Source organism: Erpetoichthys calabaricus, chromosome 1, assembly GCF_900747795.2.
Source record: "Erpetoichthys calabaricus chromosome 1, fErpCal1.3, whole genome shotgun sequence".
NCBI lineage: Eukaryota > Metazoa > Chordata > Cladistia > Polypteriformes > Polypteridae > Erpetoichthys > Erpetoichthys calabaricus.
Genome location: NC_041394.2, coordinates 198,013,508 through 198,031,225, shown reverse-complemented (window position 1 = coordinate 198,031,225; position 17,718 = coordinate 198,013,508). Strand labels below are relative to the sequence as shown.

The 17,718-nt window shown below is 36.0% G+C and overlaps 1 protein-coding gene across 1 annotated transcript in view; it reads left to right on the top strand.

Moving 5' to 3' along the window:
- arid2 (AT rich interactive domain 2 (ARID, RFX-like)) overlaps nt 1–17,718 on the top strand; it is a 183,628-nt gene that overhangs the window by 104,939 nt on the left and 60,971 nt on the right. Inside the window, exons 7-11 of the mRNA XM_028810674.2 lie at nt 6,429–6,498; nt 6,604–6,854; nt 13,473–13,569; nt 13,663–13,872; nt 14,441–14,608. Coding sequence (XP_028666507.1) covers nt 6,429–6,498; nt 6,604–6,854; nt 13,473–13,569; nt 13,663–13,872; nt 14,441–14,608 — 796 coding nt within the window. The remainder of the gene's footprint in view (nt 1–6,428; nt 6,499–6,603; nt 6,855–13,472; nt 13,570–13,662; nt 13,873–14,440; nt 14,609–17,718) is intronic.

Genomic DNA, 17,718 nt, shown 5'->3' with positions numbered 1-17,718 from the left:
CTATTTCATGTGGGGTAGCTAGCACATTGTGAATGGAGCAAGTGAAGCAGCATGCATTCAGTGCATCTATAGACAAGGCAGACCCAATGAAGTATACAAATGGGAGAATAACCAGTGGGCTTTCTTTATGCAAATGGAAGGACCGATGTAATTTGGTAGTGAGCCTTGAATGGGGTGACTTAATCACTGGGCAAAAACATGATTTGAATACTGCTATTTTTAAATACTGACACATGTACTTAATCACATACGCACACTCGCACACATTGTATGTTGCTACCCAAATCTCCTACAAAGAATTGTACAACAATCACAGAAGGAATATCACGTATAATCACTCTTACTTTTTCAGTACATGTTATAAAAATATATGCTAATCTAAAAACTATTGGTGTTCCAGTTATTTAAGTTAGCCAAAAAAACTCTTTAAACTCCCCTGAAATCACATTGTAATTTTTCCACATAACTTGGAATACAAATAAACTGCCAGCATCAATTTACAGATACTACTGTATCTGCTTTCAGGTTAAGAACATAGTGTAAATGTAAATAAAATGCTTAAATGTAAGCCGAAAATGGTAGGCCTAAGGGAATTTAAAATTATATGAAACTTCAGCCTACATTACAGTTAAAATAATAAATATAAATATTATAATAACTATAAATCTATAAACTGTCTCTTACTTGTTTTTATTAATAAATCTTTAAAACAAATTTCACTTAAAAAAAAAAAAAAGTCTAGCCTAAGGTCATTTTACATTTTATGCTGTAGCTAATTTAAACTTCACTTTGTGAAATAAGGTGTTTAACTAACATAATTCATTGTAAAGGCAAGCAGTTTAAAACTCAATGTTACTGCCTAATTTTGGCTTTTATAAATATAACACTTAAGCAGTTAACGTTAATGTTTTTAAAACTTGCACTTCCCAATTACCAGATAAAGTTGATTCCTAAAGCACTGCATTCTTTGCCTCACGTTTTGATAATGTTGCTCCTATTGTCGGTTGTAACAGAAAGGAGCCTCTTTTCATCCAGCTTTCAGTTTGTGAGAGTGTCTTGCAGAGCTTCAGCTATGTGCTCCCCAGTGTGGTTTTCATGGAAATAGCTAGTTTGCTGATACACACGTTTGATCTCCCATTCTTCAATGAAATGAATATTCACACTTAAATATGGCTCACAGGTGTGGTTTGACCATATATCGATTGTCAATGCAAAATGTTTTAATTTAACAATCAGTTCGGTAAGGGTACATCTAACTTGAATATATGTGTTAGGCAGTGCGTCTCTTGCAAAGTAATTACGACTGGGCAAGTTGCATCGCGGGTTAAGAGCCTTGGTCAGTCTTGTAAAACCATACTTTTCCACTGTTGAGATGGGATGTATATCTTTTTTGTTATGCCGTAAGCAACTGCCTCAGTGACATGTGACACTTCGCACTTTTCTTTTCATTAGGCGAGGCATGGGTAAATGAAGCTTGAAATGTCCTCTGAATTGGTTTAAGTGTTTCTGGTGGCAAATGCTTCATAACTGCAGTAGTAGAACTGAAACCAAAACTTTATTTAAACTAGATATAAACGATACCTCCTCAATCCATATCCCACTCTATTTATATCCCAGTATATTTTAAAATCTTGATATATTGCCCAGCCCCAACATAGACCTTAACCACAAAAGTGCCATATGAATGACATATACACCACTCTGTAATACTTTAATCACATAAATGCTGTGTGAATGATGTGCCACTCTCTAGCACTTAAAGAGCCTTATCTTCGGCACAAACAATGTACAGTGGCTTAGATGTTTCTGAGACCTAAATATTACTTTTGGTCTCCAAGAATATGTTCAGACATAGCTATAGTATAGCTATTAACAACCAGTGAATGTCTTGCTTTACGTACTGTTCACTATTGGATAGCCTGACAAAACCTTGCAGTTCAGATCATATGGCACTTCCTTAGTTCTCCAGGTGCTCTAAATATTTACCTTATTACTTCAGTCACTCTAGATATAAAGACAAATTATAGAAATTTTAAAAAGCAATGTGGTATTTATTAAAGAACAATGATACCAGTAGGATAAAGTATAAAATATATAGTTATTTCCAACGTGCAAATCATTTAAATATGTATAATATGGTCTTAGGAAAAGAAAAAAAGTCAGAAAGCTCACACTGTATTTTTTATTAATGTACCATTTAGTAAAATTTAATGCCTAGCTTTTTCTTGAGAGGAGATGCCGAATTTTAAGAAGCAGTTGCTATTGCAGTTTCATCACTATACCTCAGGAGTCATTTATGCACAAATTAACAATACTAGATGCAATACAAAACCTTCTGACCCTCTTCTTTTAAACATTTTTAAGCATGATACATTTGAGTTAAATCTCATTTGCTCATTGTGCTTCAAATTTGTTTTGAATAAACCCCATGCTCTGTCAACTTTTCAATCATCAGATGTGTCTGTGTTGTTCTGAAGCCACTGCAGAAATCCTAAGTAAAGTCATAAATGGATCAGTGCACCTTAAATGCCACTTGCTGGTTAGTAGGTGCGGTGGTATGCATCTGAAAAGAGTGAATTCTACAATAGAAAGTGTTTGACATAGATAATTAGTTTCCATGTATCTGTTGTTATTAAACACTAGTCTAATCACTGTATTTTTCTGAAGCTTGGGAACCATTCCTTTACCCCCATACATGGTAGACCATCTATAGACCATTGAAACAATTTCTGGAAAAGATTCTACTACCCGATCATCATTGCATACAGTACCTTGCATAATGCTTGGGACAAAGACACATTTTTTTCCTTGATTTACCCCACTTCTTGTCAGTTTAAAATTACAAATTAAACAATTCAGACATAAAGCGCACATTGCAGACTTTAATTTAAGGGTATTCACATAGATCACAGCGTGGTCCCCCCATTTCAGGGCACCAGAATGTTTAGGACATAGCAATGATCATTATATTGAAGCAGTCATATTTGGTACTTTGTTGCATATCCCTTGCATGTAATGACTACTTGAAGTCTTTGATTCACAGACATCATTAGGTGTTGAGTATCTTCTCTAGTAATGCTCTGCCAAGATTCTATTGTAGCCATCTTTAGCACCTGTTTGTTTCAGAGGCTTGTCCCCTTAAGTTTTCTACTCCGCATATAGCAGGCATGTTCTGTTGGATTTAAATCAGGTGATTGGTTGGCAATTTCAACTTCAATTGCAATTTCATTTTTTAAAAACTCCTGTGTTGCCTTACTAGTATGTTTAGGATCATTATCTTGTAGGGTGAACAATGAGTTTGGAGGCATTTGCTAGAACTCGGGCAGATGAGATATTTCTGTACACCTCAGAATTCATTGTCTCACTGTCATCAACAGTTACATCATCAATGAAGAGGAGTGTGTCAGTACCTGTTCAAGCCATACATGCCCAAGCCGTAGCAACCCCCCTCCCCCCCACCACACAACTCCATGATAAGGTGAAATGTTTTGAATATTGGGCAGTTCCTTTTTGTCTCCAAAGTTTGTCATGACTCTGATACAGGTTCATCTTTGTCTTGTCTGTCTACATGACCTTTTTCCAGAATTCTCAGACTTTCTGCAGTTTTAAGTACTTTTTCACAAACTATAATCTGGCCATCCTGTTTTTGTGGCTAACTAGTGGTTTGCATCCTGCAGTGTGGCCTCTGGACTTCTATTTATGAAGTCTCTGACACATCCACATCTCCTTCCTGAATATTGTTTCTGTTCTGACCGATAGGGGTTTGGGGCTTTTTCTTTACCATAGTGAGGATTCTTCTCTCTTCAACAGTGGAGGCCTTCTTTGATCTACCATTCATTTTGCGATTACTCGGCTCACTGTTGCATTCTTTCCTCTTACTGATATTCTAGACAGTTGATTTAAGCAATCCTAAGGTTTTACTGATGTCACTAATGGTTTTATTCTCGTTTTCAGCTTCAAAAAGGCTTCTTTGACTTTTATTGGCATAGCTTTTGTCCTCATGTTGAACAATGGCAACTACAGACTCCAAATTGAAGTATGTAGGTAGAAGTAAACCTGTCTTATACCTGCTGTAATGAAACACACCTAAGGAAACGCAAACACCTATGACGCCAATTGTCCCAAACATCATGGTTCCCTGAAATAGAAGGACCATGTTCCCTGAAATAGAAGGACCATGTATAAAAGTTGTTGTCATTTCTACATTGTGTGACCGAAATGTCTGCAATGTGTACTTTACTCACATCTGAATAGTTTGATTCGTAATTTTAAACTGTGGAACATAGGGGTTAATCAAGGAAAAAAATGTGTTTTTGTCCCAAACATTATAAAGTGTGCTGCACCACCAAAGTTTAACAATTGAATCCCAACTTCCATGAGTCTGTTTATTTAAATTCTGGATTAACAGTATTAATTATTTCAGCAGCAGTTTAAATAACACATAATTTGTTTATAGTTTTTGTATATTATGAAATAAAATCATTGGTATCAAACCTGTTTCTGTGAGGCAATAGAGCTGCTGGATTAGAGTAATGCATTTCAAAATGAATTTTTGTTTTGTAAAATAATTTTTAAATGGTAATGTACTTTTCCTTATGTTGTCTTCCTATTTGCTGATGAATTAAGTTTTTACATTTTAAACAGAAATGTAATATGTGCAAGATTTAGTGTTTGAAATGTCAGGAGCTTTAACTGTTTTTTTTTTTTTTTTCAATAGAAGTGGGATTTATCAGATTTGAAAAGTCAGTATTTGTTTGTGTACAGTAATCCCTCCTCCATCGCAGGGGTTGCGTTCCAGAACCCCCCGCGAAAGGTGAAAATCTGCGAAGTAGGATTCATATGTTCATATGGTTCTTTTTATATATTTTAAGCCCTTATAAACTCTCCCACACTATTATAAACATTTCCCGCACAATTATACAGCATAAACCCTTTGTATTCTATTAGATATTAGGTAAGATTCGTTGAAATTATGTATGTAAACACAGTTTATATACAGTAAAACCTAAATATTATTTTAAAGATATCGAGCATCTCCGATATCACATATGTTACAGCCATTACGACAGACAGGCCACCAGCAATAAATACGTACAATGCAAGAAAAATTGTATACAGTAAAATGTGTGTACAGTGACACTAAACTATGTACATGTAATAAGTACTGTACATAGATAATTAATTATGGTTAGTCACCAACAATGACACGATGACTTGTCCGATAACGATGAGTTTAATTTTACTGCACAACAAAGGAGAGCGTTTCAGCTCTTCTAAAGGAGCCACTTCAGGCGATTGTGTAGCATCGCCATTGTTCTTCTTCTGGCAGTCTTCAATCCAAATCCCTAAAGCAGATTCCATCCAGACTACTGCCTTATCACGTCCACTTGCAACTCGTTTTGCGCCCTGGTTAAAGTACACTGCGGCTGTAGATCTTATATGCTTTTCCTCCTTTTTAAATAAAAAGAATCGTGGACTCATTGATGCCGTAATGGTGTCCTGCAGCGGTGTAGCTGTTCCCTTCCTTCAACATATCCAAAACTTTTACCTTTTCTGCAGTCATTTGCATCTTCTGTTGGCGCTTGGACACGGCCCCTGAAGCAGCAGCAGGAGCACGTTAATGCTGAATGAGTGAGATGAGACTTCCTGGTTAATGCAGCACTCCGTCGCTGAGCCAATCCGCACACAGGAACTTCAGCTGTGTGCTCTGATTAGGTAGCTTCTCAGTCATCTGCCAATAGCGTCCCTTGTATGAAATCAACTGGGCAGACCAACTGAGGAAGCATGTACCAGAAGTAAAAAGACCCATTGTCCGCAGAAACCCGCGAAGCAGCGAAAAATCCGCGTTATATATTTAGATATGCTTACATATAAAATCCACGATAGAGTGAAGCCCCGAAAGTCGAAGCACGATGTAGCGAGGGATTACTGTATTCTCCTTTTTTTTCTTGGTGCTCCAATTTTCCACCAACATCCAAAAGACATCCTTATTAGGTTGATTGGTTAGCCGTAACTCACTCAGGGTGAAAAAAGTGTGGTTTTCTTTGTGGATTTGTGTGCCCTGTAGAATGGCGTGCCATCCATATTTAGCTTAGGCCTTGAACCCTCTACATTTGTCTTGTGTGAGTACATCAGTGAAACCTGTGTCGAGTTAGTGTCTCAACCTGGTTTGGTTCCGGCTTTGTCCCTAATGCTGCCAGGATGGACTTCATCCAGCAAATTTGCTTCATATCCAGTAATATATATATATATATATATATATATTTTTATTTTTTTTTTTATATTTTTTTTTTTTTTTAATGCATGTTGTCCTATAGTCATTAAAATTTTGTTAATCTTTTGTCATTTTAAATTAGAATTAATTTTTCAGTTTTTGGGAGTTTAAAATATTGTAAACTTTTCTTTTCCTACTTTCTCTTCTCCTCTAGTTCTGGAAGGACATAGTAGAAGATACAGAAGTACGGGACCTCATTGCAGACAAAAGCAGCAAATCACAAGGTTTTTAAGCTTTGCAGTAATGCATTGAATATGTTCCTACTTAAACTGTTAGTTTTTCACATTTATTTGTTTGATTGTTTATTTGTTCATGTTTTATTTTAATAGATGGTACGAGTAAAGACACTGGCTGGGATTCCCTTTTCCACCCTCCCCGAAATGTTGGCATTAATGACATTGAAGGACAGCGGGTGCTTCAGATTGCTGTTATCCTTAGAAACCTCTCCTTTGAGGAAGGAAATGTTAAACTTTTGGCAGCTAATCGAACCTGTCTCAGATTCCTTTTATTGTGTGCTCACTGTAACTTCATTTCATTAAGGCAGCTGGGCCTGGATACATTGGGCAATGTAGCAGCGGAGGTAAGATCTATGTAGTAAAATTTCCTTTTAAATTTTCAATAGTTTTGATTCATATTTGTGATTATGCATTTTTACTTCTAACAACTAATACATATTTTATATTAAGCCTCATTACAATTTGAAGATTTAAATATTATTATACATTTTATGATTAAATGTCCTTTTAGTGCCCATTTTTGAGTCTTGACTGTTTTCTACTGCACTATTGGATAAAATTCCACGAATCACCCTTTTAAGTTATTTTTAAGTTCTACCTGTGATGAATTGGAAAAATAAAATATATATTAGTTGTTTTAAATTTTAATTCTACTCTTAAAGGCCACTAGAGGTCAGTATTCTATGTCAACATATGGATAGGTCTGAGTAGCTGTTGTGGTTCAGAATGTACAAGTATTGTGGAAGGTAAGTATACATGTCCTCAGAAGTCATCCAGCATCAGAGTATAATGACAGTACAATTAAAAGATAGACTATGAAACAACAGAAAACTTAATGTAAACTTAACCAACTTACAACATAACAGCAGCGATCATAAAATCAAAAGTGAAAGAGATTTTTGTATTGGAGAGATCATTAAAGAATGTCTTTCAGCTGCTGAGTTTATGTGCAGCTGATGAAGCTGACATGTTCAAATAAATTAAATATTATTTCACTGCTTGTTTGTCACTGGACATGACAGGGTACCAAAAATTTGAGAAAATTTCATGGCTGTATACGTTACAGTCTGTAAGTGAAACTTTCAGGGTTTTGTTATACTTTGCAACTGAACAAATACTATAGGTGGTTGTTTAGGTTATGTTAGTGTTTAACTCAGTTAAACAGGTTTATGACTGATTAGAGGTATGCACCAGTTTTCTACGCCCTTACAGTTTCAACATACTTCATTAAATAAGTTAATTTCAACAAATAAATAATTTTATTAGTGTGCTTCATGCAGTTTTATTCAAATCCATTTTGCTACGCATTGAAAAAAGTTGAGTCCAAAAGGTTTGTTTTATATGTATAGATGGGTCTGATGTTTTCATTTGCTAGATTTATGTAAAAAAAATCATAAAGTTGCTTCTTTCAGTACAATTTGCCTCTTTGCTTAAAAAACTACGGATTCAGTATTAACAGTGCATCATTAACTAATTGCAAATAGCTGTCATCTGTGAATACTGGTGATATCAGAGGAACGTTTGCTGTCACTTGTAAAACTTTGTCAAAGTGTCTTTATATATAACTTCTAATGTCACCAGTTCTTAGTGTAAGCCTGTTTGTTGAAATGCTAAGGGCAGATATTATAGGAGTATGAAACCTCAGATCTTTTGGAACAGAAAAACAGTAGAAATGGGTGTGCATAGTTACGACAGCACATTATGAGCTAAAATGTTTTGCTTACATCTAGACTTAAGCATTCTTGGGGGGGGGGGGGGGGGTGCGACTTGAGAACTATATAGGTTTTTTTTTTTTTATTTTCAAGCACCTTAAAACCTAAAAGAAAATGTACATTATTATAGAATTGTAAATATAATTACATCTGTAATTATTTTATACACACCTGAATCATTCAAGCATCTTTATTTTTTTCAAGAGAGAAGAGAATATGGCAGTTTTAACCTCAAAGTCAAGCTGTGACAAACTCAGTAATTTGCTTTTTGTTTATAAAGCATAAATAGAAACTTTATTTTGTTTGCATGTGCATTTATTTTTATTTTGTGTTCTTATTAGTGCACAGTTTATATGGACATTTGCAGAGTCTAGTGCATATATTATTTACAGCATTCAGGAAACCTGATCTGCAAGTGCTGGCTCTGAGTTGTCACTGCTTTTTTCTCCCATTAGCTTAGTCCATGTTTGTACTGCAGCTAAAAATGACCTAATTGATCTAATTTTAGATTTGTATCTAATTGTTTGACTATTCAAGTTAATTTTGCATGCAAAGCCAAATCTAGTACAAGTTTCTACAGGTGTGAGGGGTGTTCACTAATTTACCTGACTATAAAAATAAAATATTATGATCAAACCCACCTCTTCACAATGCAGTTCCCCTTGACTTGAACACATTTGGTTCACTTTGCTTCCAGTGATTTAATCCTTTCAGAACAGAAGGATTCATCTTGATCCTCTAGACAGCCCGTTATCACCTACTTGAGGTCATTACCATCAAGAAATTGCTGTCCACATCGTAATTTCTTCAGGTTTTTAAAGAGAAAATAATCATGGGTGGATGGGGCAGACCTGGACTGTATGGTGGATAGCGAAGCTTTATTTTCCCTGACAGCAGGCTTTGATTTTTGAGATTTGTGGTGTGGTGCATTGATGTGAATGAAGCACCAACATGCCTACTGACGGTTTCCCCATGGCGCTTGTGTTTGATGGCCTCATGTAATGACTTCATTCTGGAAGTGTAGGCTTCTCCAATGATGGTTGAATTGAAACAGCAGAACACAATGTGTATCCCAGAAAACTGTTGCCATGACTTTTTAGACTGACTGCTATGCACAAAATGTATTGGGGGTTTTGGGACTCCTTATGCTTCCATTTCATGGACTCTTGGGATTTTCTCTAAGAAGGTCCACATTCTCATGATTGAATTCCTGGCGACATGCTTTCTCATCCGGTGTCAGCATTTGGGGGAACCCAAACAGTTTGATCAGGTGGTGCAGTGGCTAGTATTCATACTACAGTTAAGTATCGTAAAAGAAGATTGTGGTTGTTTACTTCGCCGCACATTAATTATTAAATGTATTTATAAGACACAGATTTGGCTGTGTTTCTCGACAGTTTCATGAAGGTTGCTATATGGACTTCGGATTCAATAACAAATGCTGGACAGTGAAATGTTCAGTTTTTCATACAAAGGAAGAAAAAGTTGAGCACTGTTTATAGCGGATTTTGTAATACATAATTTAAAACATTCATTACTTACCAAAAAAAGTAAATATAATGTAACTGTTTTAAAGTTATCCTTCCCCAATACTGTTTACGCACAACTTACTTTAATAATGTAGTGATTTCCCCTATGAACTACCATGCATGCAGCAACTCAGCACAGATTCGGGATAGTAAAGAGACCACACAAGCTGGCTGTACAAATAAGTAGTATAATGGTGGAGTATGAGAACCCGGCATGAAACCAAGAGGAATAAGAGAGTTGAAGTGCAATGGCAGACTTGAAGCAGGAGTATTGTAATTTGGTTGAGTGTCATTTTACCAAAAACTTCGTGAAAGAGAGAGAAACAAATGGGTAAGCAGTGTTTTTTGGATTAGAGAAAAAGTCAAAAGTGATCTTGTGAAATAGTGAACAGGGAGGGAGACTGCCATCTGCCGTCTAATAATGGTCATTGTAACAGGAACTAGCAGTAGTTAGTGTAGCTGAGTAAAGGTGTTCCCTGAAGCCATAACAATAGTGAACACTGTACATAGTTTAATACACTATTTCTTCAAAATCACCTCTGTCTTGTATCATCCTTGCATGTTTCCCAATTTTTCTTATTTAACTGCATTATCTGCCTCACGTGTTTTCCTTTCCTTTAACCATAAAGAAGTCACTACAATACCTTGCCATACTTTATGATACTTTGAATGTGATCGCAATACCAGTACTTAATCCAGGTGTCTATTTTGACAATTTCGCCTTTCATATAAAATATCCTTGTGGTCTTTCATGTTAACGCCAAAGTTGTCTAATAAGCACCATTTACAAATTGAATCCCTAGCATTTTTACAATATTTATAAACTCTTCAGTTCCTATAATTTAAAGGAATACTCAACACAAAAATTATATATTTTTTTTAGTATGGTAATTATCCCAGATTGTAGTAATGGTACAGGAAAAAAATAATCTCATGTTTTCATGCAGAACAAGAGAGCAGTCATTGCAGAGTGCTGACAGCTGATTTGGTGGTCTACGTATTTATGGTAACTACCGGTCCTACTAAGATGGGGTGAAATCCAAGTAATCAATGTAGACCCCAGTGTTAGCACTTGCAGTGCACCATGCAATGCATATGTCACTGTTATATGCCATTTGGTATGGGATTTGTAAAATCAGTGTTAATCTTTGTGTTGTGCCATCTGTTGGAATTACAACGGCAATGCATATTATTACTAAAAATGTTTGTGATGAGCCGTCTTTTGAAATGGCAGAATTAACAGTAACTAGGTGGACACATAGACACTTGCCCTTTTTTTGGGTGTACAAGAATAACTTTCAGATTTATCACAGTTGCAGTGATCCCAACAGCTGCACTCTACTGCAGTGAACTAAGACTAAGTGCAGTTGCAATGTGCTGCTTGGAATCAGAAAAGAATGGAACAAAGTTTTGTTCTAACGTGGAGCACCTCATGCGCAGATTTAAAGGATTTAGCATGGTGGGTAATGTTAAAGTATTCTGCAAGCATCAGGTAGAAATAGATCTAATATAACGTTAAAAAATATGCAAACTACACTGCTCAAAACCTTAAGGGTACATTTGAATCATATAATGGATCTCTATGAATAAAATTTTCAACTGGAAAATCTTTACTGAGTAATACTGTGTAATTAGTTGAGATTAAAAAAAACAAAATCGCCAACCCATTAAGGGCTGGATTCATCATCCTGCCTAAAATCAGAGTCAAAATTTGAAATCGTAGGCCGATCCAACTTGTGTGAATTTCATCACGGCAACTCGTAGTATGACTCAATCGTGTGTCTGTATGTACTCCCAACATCATCTGGGCATACTCCTGATGAGAAAGCGGATGGTGTCCTGGGCATCTCCTCCCAGACCTGGATTAGGACCTCCATGAGCTCCTGAACAATCTGTGGTGATACTTGGCGATGTTGGATACACCAATACATAACATCCCAGAGGTTCTCAATTTGATTCAGGTCTGGGGAATGTGTGGACCAATCGGTGGCATCAGTGCCTTTGTTATCCAAGAATTGTCTACACACTCTGGCTACATAAGGCCAGGCATTATCCTGCACCAGGAGGAACCCAAAGCACACTACACCGGTTTAAGGTCTGACAATGGCTCTGAGGATTTCAACTCCATACTTAACAGCAGTCAGGGTACCGTAGCCTAGCACGTGGACGACTGTGTGACCCTCCAGGGATATGCATCCCAAGGCCATCAATGACCCACTGCTAAACCAGTCATGCTGAATGATGTTTCAGGCTGCATAACATTCACCATGGTGTATCCTGACTCTTTAATATCTGTCACATATGCTCAGTGTGAGCCTGCTGTCATCTGTGAAGAGAACTGGGAGCCAATGGCAGAACTGCCAATTGTATTCTCTGGTGAATGCCAATCCAGCTGCATTGTGATGGGCTGTGAGCACAGGTCCCACTAGAAGATCTTGGACCCTCATGCCCTCTTCATGGAGTTTGACAGTTTGGTCAGAAACATGCACACCAGTAGCCAACCTGAGGTCATTTTGTAGTGTTCTGGCAGTGTGCCTACTGTTCCTCCTTGCACAAAGGAGCGCAGATACTGGTTGTGCTGTTAGGTTGATGTCCTTCTGTGGCCCTGTCCTGCTGTCCTTCTGTAATGGCTTGTCTTGTGTTATCTACTCCATGCTCTTGAGAATGTGCTGGGAGATGCACCAAACCTTGCAATGGTGCATATGGATGTGCCATCCTGGACCCAATTCCCTGCAGTCAGGTGGCTGATTACACTTCTGGAATTTTTTTGTTTTGTTTTTGTTGTTTTAAATTGTCTCTGATATTCCTTATCAGAAAAAAAAGGTATGGCTGTTGGGAAAATCATTTCTATTGCGATTTGTATGGGTTTTCAAAGAGACTATCCTCCATTATTTACTGAAATTAAGTTCTCCGTGTAATGGGTGCCTGTTGTGAATTGAGATAATTTCCAGTTTCTTCAATATTGAGTTTGTGAGGTTCCATATATTCAGAAAATGTTCTGTAATATGTCTGAACTGTAGAAGGGATGAATATTTAAGAGCAGCCTAAACATCAAAAGACTGTAAGCATTTACATGGTCAGATGGAGCGAATTCCAGAGCTTGGGAGAAAGGACTGAAAAACAACATATTTCTTTGCATTTGAAATGAAACACTGTTAGAGTGCAGGTTGCAATATAACAGTGACACTTGGCAGAAAATAATACTGTACTTTCACAATATATTCTATATAAAGATAGGAATTAATAATAATCAGTTGTTAGTCAATAATATACTTTTTTCACAACTAGTACACTTGGGCATTCTTTACTCCATATAATTTTAGCAATATTTGTGATTATGGTTTCTTAAAACTTTTCATTTAAATAAAGGTTCTTTAACTGTTTCTTAACATGCTTGTAATTTCTAGAAGACCCTGGTGTGATTTCATATTTTCATTCGTCTGTCTATCCCTTCCATTCATCCATTTTCAAATTCATTTCATTTTAGGGTCTAGGACATTCCATATAATATAGTAGTTATACATAGAGACTCTTTGAGATATTAAATGTAATTTATATGTGTTTATTGTAGGTCCCATGGGGTTTTAAACCATTTTATTGCATAAATAACTCAATTGCCTTATTTCATTAAATGCTTACTGTGTCTTGATTAGTATTATTATTAACAGACATGCACTACCAGAATAACTGGTTAATGACATTTATTAACATTCCATTACAGCTTCAATTGGACCCTGTTGATTTTAGGACTACCAATCTTATGTTTCATACAATTACAAAATGCTTAATGGCAAGAGATAGATTTCTCAAAATGAGAGGTAAGTATTACTTTTGCGTAACAAGTACATAGTTTAAAGAGATTCTTTTCTAATGAAACGAAATATTGTTGCAATTATTTTTTGTTTTTTTAGCAATGGAGATCTTGGGAAATCTATGTAAAGCAGATGATAATGGGATTCTCATTTGTGAGTATGTGGATCAGGAATCATACAGGGAGATAATATGTCATCTCACTCTACCTGATGTGCTGCTTGTAATATCCACATTGGAGGTGCTTTACATGCTTACAGAACAGGGAGATATGACCTGCTCAAAGATAGCTGCTGTGGATAAGAGTATTGGTAAGAAAAGCAAATTCCAATATGTTTTATAAAGTGATGAAAATGTAAGCATTAGTAATTTCTAAGCTGACTGGTACGAATTTTGTTAATGAACAGCTTAAACTAATGATATTGTTATATTTTTAACTGCTCCTTGTTACTTTTCTTTGGTTGTATGAAGCAAAATTCTGTAGTCACTTTTATTTGTTAAAATTTATATAATTGTTTTGTATAGCTTATAAAGAAATATTTGGATTGAGGCAAAATGTTTTATTTTCATAAAAAAAAAATTTGATATTTTTTAACTTAATTATTCTTTTTACCTGCTCTTTATCCTTGCCTTGTTGAGTGACGTATTAATGAGTCTTCCAGAGAGTATTACAACTAATGCTAATATTGCATTAAATATAATTAATACATAAATACAATAAGGTTCAATTACTGAACCTTATACATCAGAGTGGGTTTGTGTCTGGCCTTATGATTGTTTCAGGAAAGAAATGGTGTTATTTCAGGTAAAATACAAACATATTAGTATGCAGGTTTGTTTTGTGTATTTTAAAAACTATGCTTCCTTGTATTTCAACAGAGCTGTTAGTGCGCTTAGTGTCAGTTGACATAAATACCTTTGGACCTGATGCCCTAACAGTGGTAAAGCTCATTGAGCATCAAAGCTCCAGTAATCAAGTTGTTGCAGAAATAAGACCACAGTCAGTGGAGCATATACCATCCCAGGTTCATGGACCTCCAGCCACTGGTAAGAATTAAAGATTTTTGTTTTGATTTTGTGGTTTTGTTTCCCAATAATTTTCTCATGCTACTTCCAATTCCACTTTCGTTTTCTTACTGTACTGTAATATTGAAAGCATTTTTTTTTTGTTTGTTTTTTAAACCTAGAGTATCGTGCCAAAAATTATGCTATCCAGCTTTATTGTGCTAATTATGTTTTATTGTATCATGCACACACTCTAGTTTGTAATTTTGTAAAATAATAAACTACAATTTAGTTTTACTCTAAATATATTTAGTACCTTTGGAATCTACTTTTAATAATAATGAAAATGAGAATTTATTTAAATCAATAGGAATTTGTATGCTAAGGTTTCTTCTACTTTCAATGTTTCATTCATTGATCTGTGGATTACCAAAATAGCCCACATTTCCGTTTTACATGTAAAGTATAAGAGGAAGTGAGCCCATGAATATTTTTGCTTTCTATGTAATCACTTAGTCTGTTTTTATGTAATTGAAATCTAGTAGCTATCCTTTTGCCTTCAGGTACTGTATATGCTGTGCAATTTAATGTGTGTTGATAACTTGAAGAAAATTGGTTAGGATAGTAACAGGTTAGTTAATGGAGAGGCTTCTCACAAATGGGATAGATGCACCACCAGATTGGTCTGACTGTAAAATACTATTGTGAAAACAAGAAATGCCTAAATGTTATTCCTAGTTGTAGAATTTGAATCAACTGCTAACTTTAATTAGGTCATCTTTAATGTACAGGATATAAAAAGAAGCATTAATGTAGGTGCAATGTAATAAGTAGTGTTGATTTGTGAAATTCGGCAAAACATTTTTCACAGAGAATAAGCTGCTTGCCCAGTATTTTTCCTGCAAATTTGCCACATGGTTGACTTAGACCATTTTTTTTTTCCCCAGTGCCCCATGTTGCTTTGCTATGCAAGTGTGACTTCATAGACTTGTAGCAGCCAATAGCAGAATTTTCATACATGCATGCAATAAGGTTATTGTAGCTCTACTTTGGGCATGTGTGATATCATGATCCTATCAGTACTCCAGAAGCCACCTTGCCTGCATTTTAAAATAAAAAAAGACAGAAGGAATAAAAAAATGAAATATTTTGATTTGAAGAGGGTACATTAGCTGCACAAACTTGTTGTTGACTGACAAAGTAAAAGTGGAGCTTTTAGGAAGACTCGGGATGCATTACATCTGACGTTAAGGTAGCAGCTTTCAACATTAAGAAAGTTATACCCACAGTCTAATATGGTTGTGATGGTGCAAGTATGCTTTGTGGCTTCAGGGCCTAGTTGCTTTGCCATAATTGAGGGTAGCAAGGAATTGAGCCCTCAGCTGAAAATTCTACTTCTGTACTTTGTGCTAATCAGTCTGTTATCTGAAGCTGAAGTACATTTAAGTTATGCAGCAGGACAACAATCCAAAGCACAAGAGCAAGTCCACCTATGAGTGGCTGGGGAAAGCAAAATTAAGCTTATGAGTGGATTGGCATTTGAACCCAATTGGAATGTTGTGGTGGGACCTTAAATGGACAGAGTAATTCAATATGGATGAATTAAAACAATTCAGTAGAGAAAAGTGGGCCAAAAATGGTCTAAGTCTCAACCATGTGGCAAATTTGCAGGAAAAATACTGGGCAAACAGCTTATTCTCTGTGAAAAATGTTTTGCCGAATTTCACAAATTTTATAATATCGGAGCTGGCGCTTTTTTCCTTTCAGTAAAACAAACAATAATTTAATAATGATAATTAATGATCCTCATTATCAGAGGAGCAGCTTATACTATATGAGGATGGAAAGGGTGAAAATCTGGAGTGAGGTTAAAAGTAAGGTACAAAGGATTCAAAACTGGTCTACCTCCATATAAAGAGGAATTTAAGTTGAAAGAGCTATCATATCTTATGGTGAATTACTGCCAGTTCAGGAACTGTGGCATTTTTATTACTGCAGCAAACTGGCTTAAACCAACTATTTCAGATGCTATTTATTGCTGGATGGGTTTCATCTGATATGATCAGGTGGAGAAATACAAGATACAAGTACATTACAATTAAAGTTGGTATGTGTGATCCAGACATTAAAATGCTAAATGAATTTGCCCACATTACTGCCTAGGATGGAGTTGCATAATTTTGTTGATGTTTTAAACTTGCAACAGAAATGATTCATTCCAATATCAAGACGTGAGTTATTCTGAAGAAACTAATGCTGCCATGTTCCTTTTGAAGGCACAGCCAACTGGAACTGCTGTATTAAAACTTCAATGCCTTCAATTGTCAATTACCAAGCAAATAGTTATACATAATAATCAAACAATTCAGCCTTCATCTCAATTATTCAAAAGACACCAGACGTCTTGACGATTCTTTTAGATTTTTTTTTGGTATTTGGTACACTGTATTAAGATATAACTTTGCAAATAAAAGCAGAAAGGTGGTTGCACTTACTGATCATTAGCAGATAAAGTGCACCTGAGTAGCAGCGCCTTGCTCTTATTACCTTTCATTTGGAAGCAGTAAGGTGTACTTGGTTTATGATTTGGGCTTATTTGAATAAATAATAACAAAGTACAATCTCAACTATTGTTTCTCACCTAAACTTTTTTGAGCATGCTTTTGTATGGTGAGGACTGCTTTCTACAGCTTTAAATACAGTAAAAATGCAGTAGATGTTGTCTTTGGGTTCCCTTTGTTTTATATCTGGTTTAGAGCTATCATTTTTTATTGTATTTTTTAGAAAGCATCTATGTAACTTGCATATATTGTGCTAATAAACTTAAAAAGCAAAAAAAAAAATCCATTTTGCACACCTTTAAGGATTCTTGCTCCCAACACATGCTAGGCCAGGTTAGGTTGGGGGAGCATTCACTGGTACAGCGCATTGCCCCACCTAATGCACAACATAACAGCTCGTCATTCTGGCTGGCAACCCCCCCAGGCAGACCATGTATCTGCTGCTGCCAGGTGTTACGTGGGCATCCCCTTGGCCTGGTCCAGCTGCTCGGGTCCTCAGCATTGAGGATCCTGTGAGCTGGATCATCCAGTACATACATGCCCTAACAATCAAATCTTATTACATGAATTGCAGTTCAACAACAGTTAAAC